Raw genomic sequence first — 18,772 nt, forward strand, 5'->3', positions numbered from 1 at the left:
AGACTAAAAAAACGAATGCTTGACACATAATAGACATTCAATAAATATTACTTCTTTTGTGTGTTGTTTCTCCCTTCATGCTCTTTAGGTGGAAGCAGCCTCACAGGCAGTTGAGAATCCTTAAAATCAGGAATCCTACCTTGTATCCTAATTTTTCTATATAATTATTAAAAAGGAGTTTTTGTATTTATTACAGTGCTAACTAATTATACTTAAGCATATTGCTTTCCTTTCCAGGGCTCATTGGAGTTCAAATTGCTTGATAAATGTTTTTACTTTTATAAATATATGTATATTTCACATACCATCAAATTTACCATTTTAGAGTATGCAATTCAGTGGGTTTTAATGTGTTCATAAGTTTGTGCAACAGTATCTGATTACTGAACAATCATCATCCCAAAAAGAAACCTGTACTCATTAGCAGTCACTGCCATTGCCACCTCTCCTCATTCCTGGAAACTACTAATCTACTTTGTATCTGTATGGATTTGCCTATTACAGACATTTCATATAAATGGAGCTCTGCAATATGTGTTATTTTGTGACCAGCTTTCTTCATGTGGTGTACTGGTTTTTTTTTTTGGGGGGAGACAGAGTCTCTGTCACCCAGCCTGGAGTAGAGTGGCATAATCTCAACTCACTGCAACCTCCACCTCCCGGGTTCAAGAGATTCTCCTGCCTCAGCCTCCAGAGTAGCTGGGATTATAGGCACATGCCACTGTGCCTGGCTAAGTTTTTGTATTTTTAGTAGAGATGAGGTTTCACCATGTTGTCCAGGCTGGTCTCGAACTCCTGACCTCAGGTGACCCGCCTGCCTCGGCCTCCCAAGGTGCTGGGATTATAGGTGTGAGTCACTGCGCACAATCTTATGTTGTATAATTTTTTGGAGGTTCATTTATGTTGTAGCTGGTATTAGTACTTCATTTATTTTATTGTGGTAAAATATATTTAACATAAAATTTACCATTTAAATAATTTTTAAGTGCATAATTCATTGGCATTTAGTACATTCACAGTATTATTCAACCAACACCACTATCCATTTTCAGAACTTTTTCATCATCCCAAGTAGAAACTCTATACCTTTGAAATAATAGCTCTCCATTTCCCCTCCTAGCCACTAGTTACTTTTTTCTATGTTCTGTCTTTATGAATTTGTCTATTCTAGGTACCTCATGTAAGTGGAAACATAGAATTTTGTGTGCTTTTGTGTCTGGCTTATTTCACTTAGCATAATGGTTTCAAGGTCCATCCATGTTGTATATATAGCGTGTGTCAGAATTTCCTTAAGGCGGAATACTATTCCGTTGTATATCACATTTTGTTTATCCATTCTTTTGTTGATGGACATTTGGCTGTTGTGAATACTATTAATACTACTCTGAACATGGGTGTACAGATACTGGTTAGAGTCCCAGCTAGATTATATGTGGTTATACTTAATTTTTTGAGGAACTACCACAATTTTCACAGTAGCTACACCATTTTACATTCCCACTGGTGATGTACGAGTGTTCTGATTTCACTATATCCCCTCCAATACTTGGTATCTTTCCTTTCTTAAAAACATAGCCAGCCTAGTGAGTGTGAAGTGGCGTCTCAATGTGGTTTTGATTTGCATTTCCCTAATGACTAGTGATGTTGAGCATCTTTTTATGTGCTTATTGGCTATTTGTGTATCTTCTTTTTTTGTTTTTTTGAGACGGAGTCTCGCTGTGTTACCCAGGTTGGAGTGCAGTGGCGCAATCTTGGCTCACTGCAAACTCCGCCTCCCCGGTTCACGCCATTCTCCTGCCTCAGCCTCCAAGTAGCTGGGACTACAGGCGCGCACCACCACACCCGGCAAATTTTTTGTATTTTTAGTAGAGACGGAGTTTCACCATGTGAGCCAGGATGGTCTCGATCCCCTGACCTCGTGATCCGCCCGCCTCGGCCTCCCAAAGTGCTGGGATTACAGGCGTGAGCCACCGCGCCCGGCCCTTGTGTATCTTCTTTGGAGAAATGTCTATTCAAGTCCTTTCCCCATTTTTGAATTGGGTTGTTGTTTGTTGTTCAGATGTAGGAGTTCGTTATGTATTCTGGCTGTTAATCCCTTGTCATGTGTATGATTTGGAAATATTTTCTGCCATTCTGTGGGTTGACTTTTCTTTATTGATGGTGTCCCTTAATGCACAAAAGCTTTTAATTTTGTTGTTTAATTTATGTATTTTTTTAAATGAAGAGTTGATGTTAATTTGTAAACATTTGGTAGAATTCACCAGTGAAGCTTTCTAGTTCTGAGATTTTCTGTGTGGGAGGTTTTCTTAATCAGTAATTTAGTCTTTTTACTTGTTACATAGCTCTATTCAGATTTCCTGTTTCTTCTTAAGTCAGTTTCTTTTATTTTTTCTTTTTTTCTTTCAACACCTAAGCATACCATAGTTTCAGTAGTTTCCTGTCTTTGTAGGGATTTGTCCATTTTAACTGGGTTTATCCAATTTGGTGGCATAAAGTTGTTCATAGTGTTTTGTAAAATCCTTTTTATTTCAGTAAGGTTGAGAGTAATGTTCCCTCTTTGTTTTCTGATTCTAAATAAATTGAGCCACCTTTCTTTCTTGGCCAGTCTAACCAAAGATTTGTCAGTTTTGTTGATCCTTAAAAAAAAAAAAAACTTCTGTTTTCATTGGCTTTTCTCTATTGTGTTTCTGTTGTCTGTTTCATTTATTGCCTCTCTGTATTGTTTCCCTCCTTCTGCTTTGCTTGTTTTGGGTTTAGTTGCTCTTTTTCCTGGTTTCTTAAGGTATGATCTTAGGTTATTGATTTGACATCTTTTTCCCCAATTCTTTAGATTGTAGCAAAATAAACATAGCATAAAATTTGCCATCTTAATGGTATTGAATACCTGCATTATGTTGTGAACTATAGTCACCATCTACCTCCAGAACTTTTTTTTTCTTTTTTTGAGATGGAGTCTCGCTCTTGTTGCCCAGGCTGGAGTGCAGTGGTGCGATCTCAGCTCACTGCAAGCTCCGCCTCCCGGGTTCATGCCATTCTCCTGCCTCAGCCTCCCCAGTTGCAGAACTCTTTAAAACTGAAACTGTATACCCATTAAACAATTGAACAAAATTGAACAACAACTCCCCATTCCCTGCTCTCCAGGCCCCCTGGCAACCACTTTCTGTCTATGATTTTGACTACTCTTTTTTTTTTTTTTTTAATTTTGGAGATATGGTCTCACTGTGCCACTGAGGCTGGAGTGCAGTAGCACAATCATGGCTCACTGCAGCAAGTGATCTGCCCACCTCAGCCTCTGTAGCTACAAGTGTGTGCCACCATGTCTGGCTCATTTAAAAAATTTCTTGTAGAGACAGGGTCCCACTATATGGCCCAGGCTGGTCTCACACACCTTCATCTCCCAAAGTGCTGGAATTATAGGTGCAAGCCACTGTGCCTGGTCTTGATTTTGACTACTCTTAGTACCTCATCTAAGGGGCATCATACAGCATTTGTCCTGTTGTGACCAGCTTATTTCATTTAGCATAATGCCTTTAAGATTCATCCCTGTTGTAGCATATGTCAGAATTTCCTTTTTATAAAGGCCGAATAGTATTCCGTGTGTGTATATACCACATTTTGCTTATCCATTTATGTGTCTGTGGACACTTGGGTTGCTTCCACCTTTTAGCTATTGCGAATAATACTGCTGTGAACACCGGTGCACCACTATCTCCTCCAGACCCTGCCTGCTTTCAGTCCTTTGGGGTATATACCTGGAAATGGAATTGCTGGAGCATATGGTAATTCTATTTTTATTATTCAAGGAACCATTATACTGTTTTACACGGCACCTGTAGCATTTTACATTCCCACCAACAGTGCACAAGTGTTTCAGTTTCTCCACATCTTTGTCAACACTTAGATTTTTTCTGTTTTTCTTTGTAGTAGCCATCCTGATGGGTGTGAGGTAGTATTGAGATCATCTTTTTTTTTTTTTTTTTTAAATGTAGGTGCTTATAGGTATAAATTTCCTTCTGAGCACTGTTTTTACTGTACCCTTAAGTTTTCTTGGGTTATGTTTTCCTTTTCATTAATCTCAAAGTATTTTCTGATTTCACCTGTGATTTTTTTCTTTGAGCCATTGGCTATTTAGGAGGATGTTGATTTTCACATATTTTAATTTTCTACATTTCTTTGTTCTTTCAAATTTTATTCTACTGTCTTTGGAGAACATGCTTTCTATGATTTTTTTTTATCTTTTTAAATCTGTAGAGACTTGTTTTGTGACTTAACATTGTTTATCCTGTGTAATGTCCATATGCCCTTGAGAATAATATATTGTATTATTTTTAGTTGAAATAATTTATAGATGTTGACAATATGTTATTAGAGGAAAATATATGTCATTTTAATCTGATGATTTAATATTTTGAGGCTATCCTTTTGACTTATATAAAGACTCCATTTATGTTATCTTAATTTATTGGGAGGCACATCTGTGGCCAGAACATAGCATGTTTGAGAGTGACAGGTATGAATCTTGTTAGTGCCTATTACTGCCTGGTAACTGGCATCATGGGCAAGGAACTGTACTTCAGTAAATGGAGGACTTGGTTTGCTGTGAATGTTTTGAACACTGAATAAGTCCTTTGCTATTATATAATTTTTGAGAGCCTAAGCACATGATGTTTCATAGGTTATATGAATGGTTACTCTGCTTTACTATTATCACTAATTACCATAAAACATCCCCATGAAATGCATGTTTGCTACATGCTTGACCTGTCATTTAAATAGATCTGTTTTTACTGAGCTATGATTTATCTACAACAAAAAATGCATCCCTTGTACATGTATGGCTTGATAGTTTGATGCGTTTTGACAAATATATACACCTATGTAAGTATCATCCCAACCAAGATAGCATTTAATCACTCCCAAAAGTTCCTTCTACCTTATGCAATTACTAATATGCATTGTCACTATAGATTAAATTTCCTTTTCTAGAATTTCATAAAATGAAATGGTATTGTTAGTACTCCTGTGTCTAGCACTAAATATGTTTTTTTTTTTTTTTTTTTTTTTTGAGGCGGAGTCTCGCTCTGTCGCCCAGACTGGAGTGCAGTGGCGCAATCTCAGCTCACTGCAAGCTCCACCTCCCGGGTTCACGCCATTCTCCTGCCTCAGCCTCCCGAGTAGCTGGGACTACAGGCGCCCGCCACCTCGCCCGGCTAGTTTTTTGTATTTTTAGTAGAGACGGGGTTTCACCATGTTAGCCAGGATGGTCTCGATCTCCTGACCTCGTGATCCGCCCATCTCAGCCTCCCAAAGTGCTGGGATTACAGGCTTGAGCCACTGCGCCCGGCCGCACTAAATATGTTTTTAAGATGAATTCATATTTTTGTGTGTATCAATATTCCTGTTTCTTTGGGAAGAGGTATTACATTGTGTTAATATATTGCAGTTTATCCTTTCATCTGTTGATGAGCATTTGGATTGTATCCAGGTTTTGACTCTATGAGCAGAGCCTGTGTGAACATTCTTATACAGAATACTGGATAGTGTGCTTTCATTTTCATGTCCTTAAGGGAAATTATGGTTCTGTGATTTCATTTGATGTAAGCGTTAGATATATGTTATTTGATTTCCAAATATTTGGATATTTTTATGCTATCATTTTGTTATCAATTTGTAGTTTAATTTTGTTATGGTCAAGGAATGTACTTTGTATGACTTTAGTCCTTTCAAATTTATCAGTGTTTGTTTTATGGGACAGAAATGCAGTCCATTTTGTTGAATTTTCTATGTACATGGGAAAAAATGGGTATAGTGCCATGGGTGGGTGGATTGTTGTGGAATGCCAGTTAGGTCACGTTGTATGATAGTGCCATTCAAGTATTCCATATCGGTAATTTTTTTTCTTGTGTTATCAAGTCATTGAGGGGGGCATGTTGAAGTTTCCAGTAGATTTGTCTGTTTTTCCTTTCAGCTCTATCGATGTTTCCTTTATGTATTTTGAAGTTCTATTATTGTGTTCATACACATTTAGAATTATGTTTTCTTGGGGGACTTAACCGTTTTATTATTATGTACTGTCTCTCTTTATCCCTGTTAGTTTCCTTGTTATGAAAACTGCTAACAGTAGTGAACTGATACAAGTATAGTTGGATTACAGTCTTACTCTGCCATTTTTCTAGATGATTGGTTATGTTTCTTCTGTTTTCTCTTTCTGTCTTTTGTGTATCAACCAAATAGTTTTTATGGTTTTTTTTTTTAATTTAAAACTTTTTTTTGAGACAGGGTCTCACTCTGTCTCTCAGGATGGAGTACGGTGTTGCCATCACAGCTCACTGCATCCTCGACCTCTGGGGCTCAAGTGAACCTCCCACCTTAGGCCATTCCCTGTGCCCCTAGGAGCTGAGACCATTTCTGGCTAATTTTTGTATTTTTTATTTTTTTTTTTGTAGAAATGAGATTTCACAGTGTTGCCCAGGCTGGTCTCGAACTTCCGGGCTCAAGCCATCTGCCCGCCTCAGCCTCCCAAAGTGCTGGGATTATAGGTGTGAGCCACTGCACCCAAGCTATTTTATTTTCATTTCTCTCTTAAAAGTATTTGTAGTGGTGGCTCTCTGTTAAATTTTTTCATTTTTTTCTCTCTGTACTTCAGTTTAGATACTTTCAGCATACTTTCAAATTTACTGATCTTTCATTCTTACCTGATGAATTCCATCCATTTTTCACTTTACATATTTTTTGTCTCTAGAGTTTTCTCTGGGCACTTTTTAATATATCATTTCTTCATGATTATGTGGATGATTTCCAGCATACTTTAATAGCTTATATAAAATCCTTGACTGCTAATTTCATCATCTTTGTTATTTCTGCATTCTTAGTTGACAGAATTTTCTGCTAGTTGTGTGTGATAGTGTTCTTCTTCATATCATGTCTTCATATCATTTTATTGAATGCTTAGTATTTTGAATTTTACATTGTTGAGCATCAGGTGTTGTATTCCTGTTAAGGAGTGTTGGACTTTATTTTTCAGAAGTTGTTACATTTGTCTGTGGCTTATGTTGTTAGGCCATGTGTAGGTATGGTTGAGCTGCGTTGCTAGGGTCTAAACTCCCCTGTATATCCACTGAATGCTCTGGATTTTCAATAGATGCTTCACTGTGGTCTCATCTCTGACAACTGTGTGAACTTTGGATCTCTTTAGCATATTGCCCTGGTCGCTTTTTGAACAGTTTCATGGAGTTTTTCACCTGTGCATGCGTGGGTTTTTCAGAAAGTCTTCACTGATACTTGGAAACTGCCTCTAGGCAGAAAGTTGAGGCAAACTTCTGGCTTATCTAATTAATTTTCCTTCTTGTGGATTATCATTCAGTACTGCCTGTGGCCTCATGTCTTTAAAAAGTTAACTTCAATGTGTATTTTCTTTTTTTTTTTTTTTTTTTTTTTTTGTTGAGGCGGAGTCTCGCTCTGTCGCCCAGGCTGGAGTGCAGTGGCCAGATCTCAGCTCACTGCAAGCTCCACCTCCCGGGTTTACGCCATTCTCCTGCCTCAGCCTCCCGAGTAGCTGGGACTACAGGCGCCCACCACCTCGCCCGGCTAGTTTTTTTTTTTTTTTTTTTTAGTAGAGACGGGGTTTCACCGTGTTAGGCCAGGATGGTCTCGATCTCCTGACCTCGTGATCCGCCCGTCTCGGCCTCCCAAAGTGCTGGGATTACAGGCTTGAGCCACCGCGCCCGGCCCAATGTGTATTTTCAATCTATTTTTCCAGTTTTCTAATTGTTTACAACGGGAGTGTATAGTCTGGTCTGTTTTTCCACCCTGGCTGGAAGTGGAAGTCATGACCTACCATTTTATTTTCAAAGCTTTGTTTTTTTTCCTACCCAGAATTATCCTGAAATGCCTCATCTATGATTACTAATAAGAGAGCCTGTTAATTTTGTTTGAAAAATTTAAAGGAACTAATTTACAGTTTTTCAACCATGTTATTAATAAAAATTAAATTCCCTACTTTATTATAGTCTCCCTTTTTATCATAGTCTTTTGTCTATAACAGTTTAAGGGGCAGGGGAAAACTAGATGTATTATTAAGTAATTTTTACTTTTCTCGTTTTTTAGACCTAAGGATTGTCTTCGGTCTATTATGAGAAGAGTGAACCACAAAGATCCTCACGTTGCTATGCAGGCTTTGACTGTGAGTGGTTTCTTTTAACCTGTACCACAAAATTATCTGCCACAATGGAGCCCCTTTAACTTCTGATTTTGTGCTTTTAGCTTCTAGGAGCATGTGTATCAAACTGTGGCAAAATTTTTCATTTAGAAGTATGTTCAAGAGATTTTGCTAGTGAAGTAAGCAACGTATTAAATAAGGTAAGGAGCATTATTTCCAGAAATTAATTAAGGCAGTCTTCTTTCTTCACATATTTTATTGTTTAGATCTTCACAAAGGACTATTCTGTGCTTTTTAAGAAATCCTTTCTAGGATGTGTCTATCCAGTCTATAAATAAATATTATGTTTTGCTGAAGAGACTGCAGATTCATGTAACTTTGAGTTAGTTTTTTCAAGCCATATTACAGTATTTTTAACCTGTTCTTTTCCATCATACTTTCATCTGATAAGAAAACAGGTATTCTATATCTAATTAAATAATATCAGTCTATTTTAGGTACCGTTTTTGTAGGCACAAGATGTTTTCCTAATGGAAAACCTTTCAGAAATACTGCCAAAAGTCTATGGCACCGTTGAGTTTTTATCTTTATCAATAAGGCCACTTCCTGGCCATCACAGGATTTTAATACTATACTGCTGTTCTTACTGGCCGAACCCACAGCTGGAGTTGCCTCAAAAATGGTGGCGGGAGAGTTCCCACAAGGGACTGCCCCAAACTGTTCCAGATAGGGCCAGATGAGAATCCAGAAAAAGAGGCACTAAATGCCAGGGTGATCAGTCTAAGGCATTTATTAGGGAAACTTATGAGGGCTGCAGATTTATAGGAGGATTTAAGGAATTTGACTCAAGGTTGGGGCTGGTTTCTATGTTTTTAGCAACACATTTGATCTTTTAGTGTTTTGAGCCGCAACCTGAACAACTTTATCAGTGCCTGAAAATGTTCAAGGCCCCAGTTTGGGTCCAAACCTATGGTGGAAAACATGCAGCTGGCTGGGTCACAGAGCGGGACAAGGCACTCTTGTTTTTCTATTGGGACACAGCAAAAAGCAGGGAGAACTGGTGACCCTACAGCTGCCCACTCAACTGCGTGTAGAATTCCAGTCACACAATTCAGGAAAGTTTTAAATTTTCAATTAGTAATAGGCGAGTTCTCCCAGTAAAAATTTGTGCATTCTAAAGGTCATTATTTTTAGCTTTTTTAGGGGGAGTATTATAAATCAAGAAAAAGTTTTTGTTTGTTAAAAGGGAAAATGCCTGATGTTTTTGGGAAAAATGAATAGTTCCAGGTTACAGTAGAAAAAAAGCTGTATAGAAATATAGTAAGAATTTAAAATTCTGTACTTTTTGAACATCATGGTTAAGTGATAATTCTTTCCCTTGCCTGCTTTTTGCATTAATATTTAGTTATTTTCTACTAATTAATAAACATTGTCTTTTAATGTCCTGAATGTCTGTCGAGATGTACAACTGTTTATGAAGAGATTCTAATACCATGTTTTTTGTAATGTAGGTGAAAAATGTGGTATACAAACCTGTGTATAATAGTGCAAACAGCCATTTCAAAAAACGACTACCTATAGGCAAGAGGACTTCTCTTTATTTTCCGAATGTTTTACAATGAACATATTGGTTTTGCACCTAATAACGTCCCACCTTTTTTTTTTTTTTTCCGAGGCTGCATCTCGCTTTGTCACCCAGGCTGAAGTACAGTGACGTGATCTCAGCTCACTGCAACCTCCGCCTTCCGGGTTCAAGCGATTCTCCTGCCTCAGCCTCCTGAGTAACTGGGATTACAGGCATGCGCCACCACTCCTGGCTGGTTTTTGTAAATTTTAGTAGAGATGGGGTTTTGCCATGTTGGTCAGGCTGGTCTCGAACTCCTGACCTTGTGATTGCCTGCCTCGGCCTCCCAAAGTGCTGGAATTACAGGTGTGAGCCACCGCGCCCAGCCAACATCCTGCCCTTTTTAAAAATTTCCTTTTATTAAACAAATTAAGTTCGTATATAGTCTCAATAAAGCATTTACAAATCCATTATATGCTCGCTGGCCAAAATACAGATTACGTGCACTTAGGAAGAATTCTTTTTCTTCTAATAGAGTAATCTAAAAGTCTAACCTTCTCCACTTTTAAAAGCTTTAGCTAATTATTTAGTAAACATTAATTTGAAATACATTTATGACATTTCATAGAGGAGTTATCTTCACTTTTCTCTGCTATCTGTGAAGGTTTCTTTATATCTATTACATCAAATAAAAAGACTTTAGATAATTGCCACTATGAAGATACATCAGTATTTTAATGAACTGGCCAGGTTTTTTTCCATAAAGCAATGAGTAAAATAATTTATTTTGAAAACTCACTACATTTATCTCTTTCTTTAATACAGAAGAATAGTGCCCTGCACACCTGCCTTAGACTAACCTCAATCAGTGTTGTACATCAACCATAAAGAGTTAACATTATTTTGAGCTGCATGCGGTGGTTCATGCCTGTAATCGCAGCACTTTGGGAGGCTGAGGTGGGCGAATCACTTGAGGTCAGGAGTTCAAGACCAGCCTGGCCAAAATGGTGAAACCCCGCCTCTGCTAAAAGTACAAAAACTAGCTGGGCATTGTGGTGCGCGCCTATAATCCTACTCGGGAGGTTGAGACAGGAGAATCGTTTGAACTCCTCCCCCTCCTGGGAGGCGGAGGTTGCAGTGAGCTGAGATCGAGCTGCTGCACTCCAGCCTGGGCCACAGGGTGAGACTCTGTCTCAGGGGAAAAAAAAGGAAAAAAAAAGTTATGTTATTTTGAAGAAATTAAATTTTCAAGACGATTAACATTGAGTGTATCTCAAACCAGGCCCCAGATAGTTAAGCATCATGGAAAAAATGCATAGTCATGAACATTAAGAAGTCAGGAAATCGGAATAAAGGAACTATATCGTTTATTCTCACCTTCCAACTTTTGTATTGCTTTGCAAAAAGGAAACAGACACTTTTCCTTGTCTTACTGATGTACAAACCTTACTTCATTACAAAATATTCTGAAGTCCTTTCAGATCTCCAAAATGTTATTACCTATTTAATGCTTTAATTTTGAAGTGAGATATATATTATGGGTTTTTTTCATAGTGTGAACATTCGTTTTATTTCTAATAACTATATTTTCTTATTTGTCTATAGCTATGCGTAGTTTGTAATTCAAAAAAATCTGTAACTTTATAATTTTATATTTAAAATGTCTATTAAATCATTGGCTAGGAAATTGGTGCTCTTTTATTTCTTTTTCTATTTTACAGGGTCATCCTAAAGTATGTGAAAAATTAAAGGCTCTTATGGTTGAATGGACAGATGAATTTAAGAATGACCCACAGCTTAGTCTAATATCAGCAATGATTAAGAATCTTAAGGAGCAAGGAGTTACGTTCCCAGCTATTGGCTCTCAGGTATTTTGGGAATGAAGCTGTGTGTGTGCTGCAGTTTGTTTGTCTTAAATAGCTATGTTTATTTGAATTTTTTTCTTCATTCCCTGGTCATTTTTTACTACTTCAGAGAAATTTTCATTAGTAATACTAATTGTATTAGTAACTAGTTGTATTGGTAGTTAGTAATAGTAGTTTTCTGGCATTCAGAGGTGCCAGAAAAGTGTTACAATGGAATATTAATGTGCTCCAACCTCTCTCCTTCTTTGTAATGAATTGGTTTAACAATTTGCAGTTTTTGAAATTTTTTGGTATAGTTTTTGTTTGTTTGTTTTTGAGACGGAGTCTAACTCTGTCACCCAGGATGGAGGGCGGGGACGTGATCTTGGCTCACTGCAACCTCTGCCTCCTGGGTTCAAGCGATTCTCCTGCCTCAGGCTCCTGAGTAGCTGGGACTACAGGCACGCAAGGCCACACCTGGAATTTTTTTTTTTTTTTAAATAGAGATGGGTTTCACCTTGTTGGCCAGGCTGGTTTCAAACTCCTGACCTCAGGTCATCTGCCTGTCTTGGCCTCCCAAAGTGCTGAAATTATAGGTGTGAGCCACCAGCCCGGCCAGTACAGTTTTAATAATAGACACAAAATAGCTTTATTAATTAGATAACATTATCTTCTTAAATGCTCTTAATGCTATAATTGTCTACAAAGAATGACAGCTCAAAAATCAGGATATCCTTAGAAGTTAGGGATGACTTGAGAGATTCTTTTGATGAGGAAATTTATGAATTCCTGTATTAACAATGAAAGGACTCTAGAAGGGGTAAATGAGAAGAGAAGCACCTGAAGTATTTTTCCTTAGTAACAGCCGACCAGTACAGAAGTCTTCCTTTCCCCAGTGGATATGACTAAATAGCTTAACTTTCCTCTCCTGTCTGCCCTTGTGCCAAAAAAATTCAATCTTTAATTTATGTCATATAGAAAAAAAAATCAAGAAATGTCTTTTTTATTCCTATTTCTATTTTGGGTAACCTTCCTTTTGGATGCCCAACTAATCAAGAGGCTTAAAATATGTGCTGATTTACTATACTGTCTTTCCCCAGTTTATTGACTGGAACAGACTATAATGAGTGACATAAAATCATGAACGGAAATCTGTGAGTGTGGAGGGCTTACATTTTGACCACTTCAGGGAGTCATGTAGCTTATCTACATTCATCCAGACCTACATGTGCTTTCTTCCCAAGGCATTTCCAGTTTATCTGAGCACTCTTGAGATATGAAGACTCAAAAATGTATTTGGGAGAGGAAGGAAGCAAAGGACATTTTTCTTCTTAAAAAAATTTTTAATTTTTGATTGGCTTTACAATGATAAATTATGTCTGAAAATTCATTCATTCATAATTGATAGCTGGTTGTTACTACTCAGTCTAGTTTCTAGAATCTGTATAATTAAGGAATAATCTTAAGCAGAATAATCCAAGACATTATACGTTCGTTGACAACAGAAACAATGTTTATTTATCAAAGAGTAGACTCACTGCAGAGAACCCACCTAGAATAGGTAGAGAAAATGCAAGCCCACTAAATATCTAGAGTCTTTGGTTCTTGTTAACTCAGAACGTGGTTTGACCAGCATCACTGGCATGACCTGGAAGCTTGTTAGAAATGCAGCATGGTTGAACCCACTCCAGACCTATGGGTTCATTATCTCCATGTTAACAAGATCTTCAGAAGATTTATATGCACGCTGAGGTTTGAGAGGCACTGCTGCTCGAGAGGACAGCCTTCAGTCCAAGTGAAAAGCGCATTTCAGTCCACAAAGGGACTTACTCTTGTAAGAAAAGGAAGAATTAGTGATTGTGCCATATGTACCCTTGTTTGGTTAATCTAGAATCTTAGCCACGGAAACAGTTTTAGGGAGCCTCTAATCTAATCCGCTCATTTTTACAGATAAGGAAACTGAGACTCAGAGTGGTTAAGTGACTTGCCCAGGGCCACAACTCATAGTTGACAGCTGGAACTAGAACACAGGCATGCTGATTCTCAGTTCAGTGTTCTTTTCACTGCCCGAGTCTGCCTTCTTTGATAGAGAGGTTAGTGAATATGTGTCTGTCCAGACTAGGCTTCCAGTGGAGTGAACACTGGCAAGAGCATCGTGTCTTGATTGGTAGAGAAACTAGCTTATTCTCTTGTTCAAGAGATTCAGGACGTAGAGGAGCAATAGTAAAGACAGGACTTACTTTTCATCCTTTGATCTAGATGTTAGCAAGTATGTAGCAGCTCATCTTGTCGTAGTAGCTGTATTTCACCTACAAGAAATCTATATATAAAGTAAAATATGATGAGGTAGAATGATTTTTTTAGTGGTTTCTGAAAAGCTTATTAGAAACCCTACATGTAAATTGCTTCACATTAAATGAAAAAAATAAATCATCTAAGTTCAATTGCAGAACTCCCTGTAGATTTTAAAGCCACTTAGTTACTTATTACTGTGTTTTCATCAGACTAGATTTTTGTTAGGGCATGCTTAACAAAAACGTCTGAAGATATGTTTTTCTTTTCTTTTTTTTAGCCTGGCTAATTTTTTTGCATTTTTGGTGGAGACGGGGTTTCACCATGTTAGCCAGGATGATCTCAATCTCCTGACCTCATGATCTGCCCGCCTCAGCCTCCCAAAATGCTGGAATTACAGGCATGAGCCACCGTGCCCGGCTAGGCATTTATTTTTAGAAGAGCTGAGAAGAAAAAAACTTTTTGAGGTTCACGGAATACAACTTTAAAAACTCTCAATTCTGACCTATCTCTAGTTTCAGTTTTCTTTAGATAATGTTTTAATTATCAGACACTTCTGAAAACTAAAGGTATGCCTGGTCAGAAATAACTTTTGTGGTTTATATAAATTTTTGTTCACAATTTGGCAAACTTCACAATTAGACAGATTTGAACTTTTATGGTGTGTGAAGAAATCTCTACCAGTCGAGAAGTGCAGAAACAAACTGTGATATGTGAAGCAGTATGTTCCTGAAGTGCACTTTTCATTCGAAGTTCCTTTCTATCCTCAGGTTCTAAATGTAACAATAACACGTGTCTTATTTAGTAGCCAACTACAGTAGCAATGCTGCTAGCCTACTTCTATCTTTACATCAAAAGTTAGTGCTAACAAAACTGCATCATCATGAGTCAGGTGACTTTATCACTTTTCTTAATATTTTTACATTATTTTCTTCTGTACTCAGATGAAAAAAATATACTTAGAAAAACATATCTTAGCTGGGCGTGGTGATGGGCGCTTGTAGTCCCATCTATTTGGGAGGCTGAGGCAGGAGAATGGCGTGAACCCGGGAGGCGGAGCTTGCAGTGAGCTGAGATCGTGCCACTGCACTTCAGCCTGGGCGACAGAGCAGGACTCTGTCTCATAAATAAATAAATAAATAAATAAATGCCTGTGTGTTTGTTTGACAATACGAAATCCAGTAAGTGAGGAGTGTAGAACTGTATTTTACCATAATGTCGAATATTTTTCCTTTCATACCCTTAACAAACATTTATTGATTGCTTATAATATTTAGGCACATTCCCTCAGGGAACATGCAGTCTGGTTGTGGAGACAGACATGTAATCAGACAATTATAACAGAAGCTGAGATTATTGCCTGTTACAATGTTCCAGTCACTGTTCTAAGTGCTGTACATGTGGCAATTTGAATGTTTTTTAGAATTCCATTTTTAAATTGTTTGCCCTGAGAATGACAATGTACATTCATAACTTTTCATGATCTACTTTGAGTTAATATTTGATGGAAAATATAGAAACTGTGCATCCGTAGAGGTCCATTTACACTGTAGTTGTCATGTGTATTACCGCTACATACATTATAAGCCCTGGAGGTAATGTTACATACTTTTTGTTTTAAACCCTGAATGAGCCCATCTCATCCAATGTTGGAATCGCATGTGTTAATTTAATATTCTAAATAGGCTGTGAGGTGCCCATGAGGTGTAGGTGCTATTATTGTACTCATTTTATTGATGAGGAATTTGAGGCACCAAGGCTAATTTGCCCAGTGTCATCCAGCTAGAAAGTGGTAGATCTGGGATTTGAACTCATGTCTGCCTGACTCCATAACTTACATTCTTAACCACTCAAATCACAGTACCTTGTTTAAAGGTGTTATCATAAGAACAAACAAGAGAATGTGTAATTAACAGGTTTAGGGATGCTTCATTGAGAGTGATATTTTAGCTGATTACTGACTGATGTGTTCAAACTCAAAAGGGAAAAAGTGAATGGAGCAAAAGAAGCCATAGTGGGAGAACGTTGTGAGTAGAAGCAAATGAGTGTCAGACTTGTAAAGTACTGGTATATAGACTGCTCAGGTACTGCTGGCAGTTTCTGGTAACTGGTAGAATGATTGGAAATGAGGTTGGTAAGATAGGTGAAATTCTGATTTGCCTTGAATGCTTTGCAAAAACTGAGAGGCCGTGGAGCCCATAGGCTTAGAAACTTATAATTCCAGAAGTGTGAATTTATATGTTTGTTTGTTGTGCATTCCCTTATTTACACAATTTAATAGAGGCAGTGATACACTGTCAGAATTAGCTACTTGTAATTTGGTTTACAAAATAGGATTTTTGAGCATTTATATTGTTATATATGTATATGTATATGAGTTCCTGACGATAACATCCTGACACATGATCCAAAAGGAAATGATAAGTATTAACTATTAATAGATATTTAAAAAATTTTAGCTATTTATGTTTAAAGTAATTATCTCTTTCTCTCTCCCAGCCCCTTTTCTGGTTTTGGAGTTTTTTTTAAAACACATTGAAATCTTCTCTAGGCTGTCTTCTCTGAATTGTGTACCATATGCTTTTAGTTGAACCTCTTGACACAGACCTGGGAGGGTATGCCTAGGCTGCCTCCTGTAAGTGTCCGGTTGCTCTCTGTGTCCTCCAATTCGGATTCTTTTCCCTCTCTCTTTAAGGTGGAAGCTGCTGCAGTTTAGATTTCTTTTTTCAGAAATCTGTGCTAGATTGATGAGAAAGGTTTTGCAAATTCTTAGGGGTAGGTAAGAGGAGGAGAATTTGATAACAACCATCAAATACCGTGTTCCTCTTTTTTGTCAGGCTGCAGAACAAGCAAAAGCAAGCCCAGCTCTTGCAGCCAAGGATCCTGGTACTGTGGCTAACAAAAAAGAAGAAGAAGATTTAGCAAAAGGTGCGTTTTTAAGTCCCTGATGGTGGGAAGAAGATAAGCCTCTGTTTTTTCTCTGAGATATTTAAAGATAAAATAAATAGAACTTTATAGCAAAAGCTGAAATCTACTTTGTTGCCCTCCTCAGTATTCTTTCCTTTCCTCTTGAGAGGCAATTACTGTTACATGTGTCCTTTCAGTCTATGCTTTTATGACAGTTTTTTACTATACTGTGTATCCAAAAACAGTATCAAGTGCTTTTTTGTGTTCTAACAAATTTTTCATAGGTAGTACACTTGAAGTGCCATTTGCCACTTGCTTTTCTCATGCAACATTATGTTTAAGATCTATTCATGTGACATATCCATTAACTGTTCTGTAATATTCCAGTGTACTAATGAGTATACCACATTTTTCTATCTTTCTACTGATGGATGTGTGGATTCTTTCTGATTATTATTATTTTACTAAAATTAGGCTGCAGTGAGTATTCTTGTACATATTCTCTGTGCACATATATGTGACTCTCTCTATTATGTGTGACTAAAAGCAATATTGTTGGATCATGGCATTGGTACATCTTCAGTTTTGCTAAATGGTTGTATGATTTCCTTTTTCATTAGCAGTGTATGAAAGCTATTATTAATCTCTGACAACACTTAGTAATCTTAAGGGTTTAACTTTTGTGAATCTGGTAGGTTTAAAATGATGTCCTGTTATTTTAATTTTAATTTTTTTGATTGCTAGTGAGACTGAGTTCTTTTTTATATATTCACTGGTCATTATGATTTTCTCTTGGGTAAATTGTCTTTTGTTAAATAAAGTAATGATATGTAGAAGTATTTATTTGAAATATTAATTTGTTATCTAATTATTGTAGATATCTACTCCTGGTTTTTGACCTTAACTTTGATAATGGTGTATTTCATCAAGTAGAAATTTTAAGTTTTGAGAAGGCCAGAGCTGTTTGCTTTTTTGTTATGATTTTTACTTCTTAGTGGCTTTTAAAAAATATTGTTCTCTATCTCAGGGTCCTAAAATGTAGTTTTCTGTATTGACTTTTAGTAGCTTTAAAGTTTTGTTTTCATGTTGGTTCTTTTATTAATCTAAAACAAGAGTGGAAGAGCAGAAAGGGCTCTGGGTTGAGTTGAAAGCAGGATAATCAATGCCCTGAGATTACATTTCAGAGCCTGAATGACATATGGTGATGGTCTGCACTGGGGGAGTAGTGGTGGAGATAGAGGAGACAGACACATTTGAGATCTATTTTAGAGGATTTGTTACGTTGAGTCTTTAGACTGATAAGAATTACCCTTGGAGCAATAAAATCCTGATTCTCCAAGATTACCTTTAAAGCTTTGATTTAGTAAGTCTGCAGTGAAGCTTGATGCTCTTGACTTTCCAGGCAATTTTGATGATTATCTTGAAAACTTAAGCTATAGGAATACATTTAAAAGGTCAAGGAAAATGCAAAATATCTGCAGCTGAAAAAGAAAAGTAGATCTAAGAGTTTGTATTTTTTATTACCCAGAATAATTTACATTGTATTTGCTCAGTAAAAATAGGAGTTACCATGCTGTTCCAATTTTGTTCATTTATTTTTAAACTTTCAGTTGTGAATGAATGAATAAAACTGACAAAATGATTTTTGTTCAATATATCAGGATATGTTCTAGTTTCTAACTATGCTGTTGAAGGAAGAATACCTTTTACCTTGATATCTTTTTCTACTTCTTCAGATTGTTGGATATAATAACATTTTGGATTTTTAAAAACTCATTGTTTTCTAGCCATTGAGTTGTCTCTCAAGGAACAAAGGCAGCAGTCAACCACCCTTTCCACTTTGTATCCAAGCACATCCAACCTCTTAACTAACCACCAACATGAAGGCCGAAAAGTTCGTGCTATATATGACTTTGAAGCTGCTGAAGATAATGAACTTACTTTTAAAGCTGGAGAAATTATTACAGTTCTTGATGATAGGTAATGTTAATATTACATTTAAAATTT

At 37.1% G+C, this 18,772-nt stretch overlaps 1 protein-coding gene across 4 annotated transcripts in view; it reads left to right on the forward strand.

Annotated features, from left to right (window-relative positions):
* The window catches only part of STAM (signal transducing adaptor molecule), a 72,929-nt gene that overhangs the window by 35,220 nt on the left and 18,937 nt on the right, over window positions 1–18,772 (forward strand). For all 4 annotated transcript variants that reach the window (XM_033208470.1, XM_033208471.1, XM_033208472.1 and 1 more), the window contains 5 exons: window positions 8,107–8,182; window positions 8,263–8,358; window positions 11,444–11,590; window positions 16,696–16,786; window positions 18,553–18,745. In XM_033208470.1, the coding sequence (XP_033064361.1) occupies window positions 8,107–8,182; window positions 8,263–8,358; window positions 11,444–11,590; window positions 16,696–16,786; window positions 18,553–18,745 (603 nt within the window). The remainder of the gene's footprint in view (window positions 1–8,106; window positions 8,183–8,262; window positions 8,359–11,443; window positions 11,591–16,695; window positions 16,787–18,552; window positions 18,746–18,772) is intronic.

Source organism: Trachypithecus francoisi, unplaced genomic scaffold (assembly GCF_009764315.1).
Source record: "Trachypithecus francoisi isolate TF-2019V2 unplaced genomic scaffold, Tfra_2.0 Lachesis_group9, whole genome shotgun sequence".
Classification (NCBI taxonomy): Eukaryota; Metazoa; Chordata; class Mammalia; order Primates; family Cercopithecidae; genus Trachypithecus; species Trachypithecus francoisi.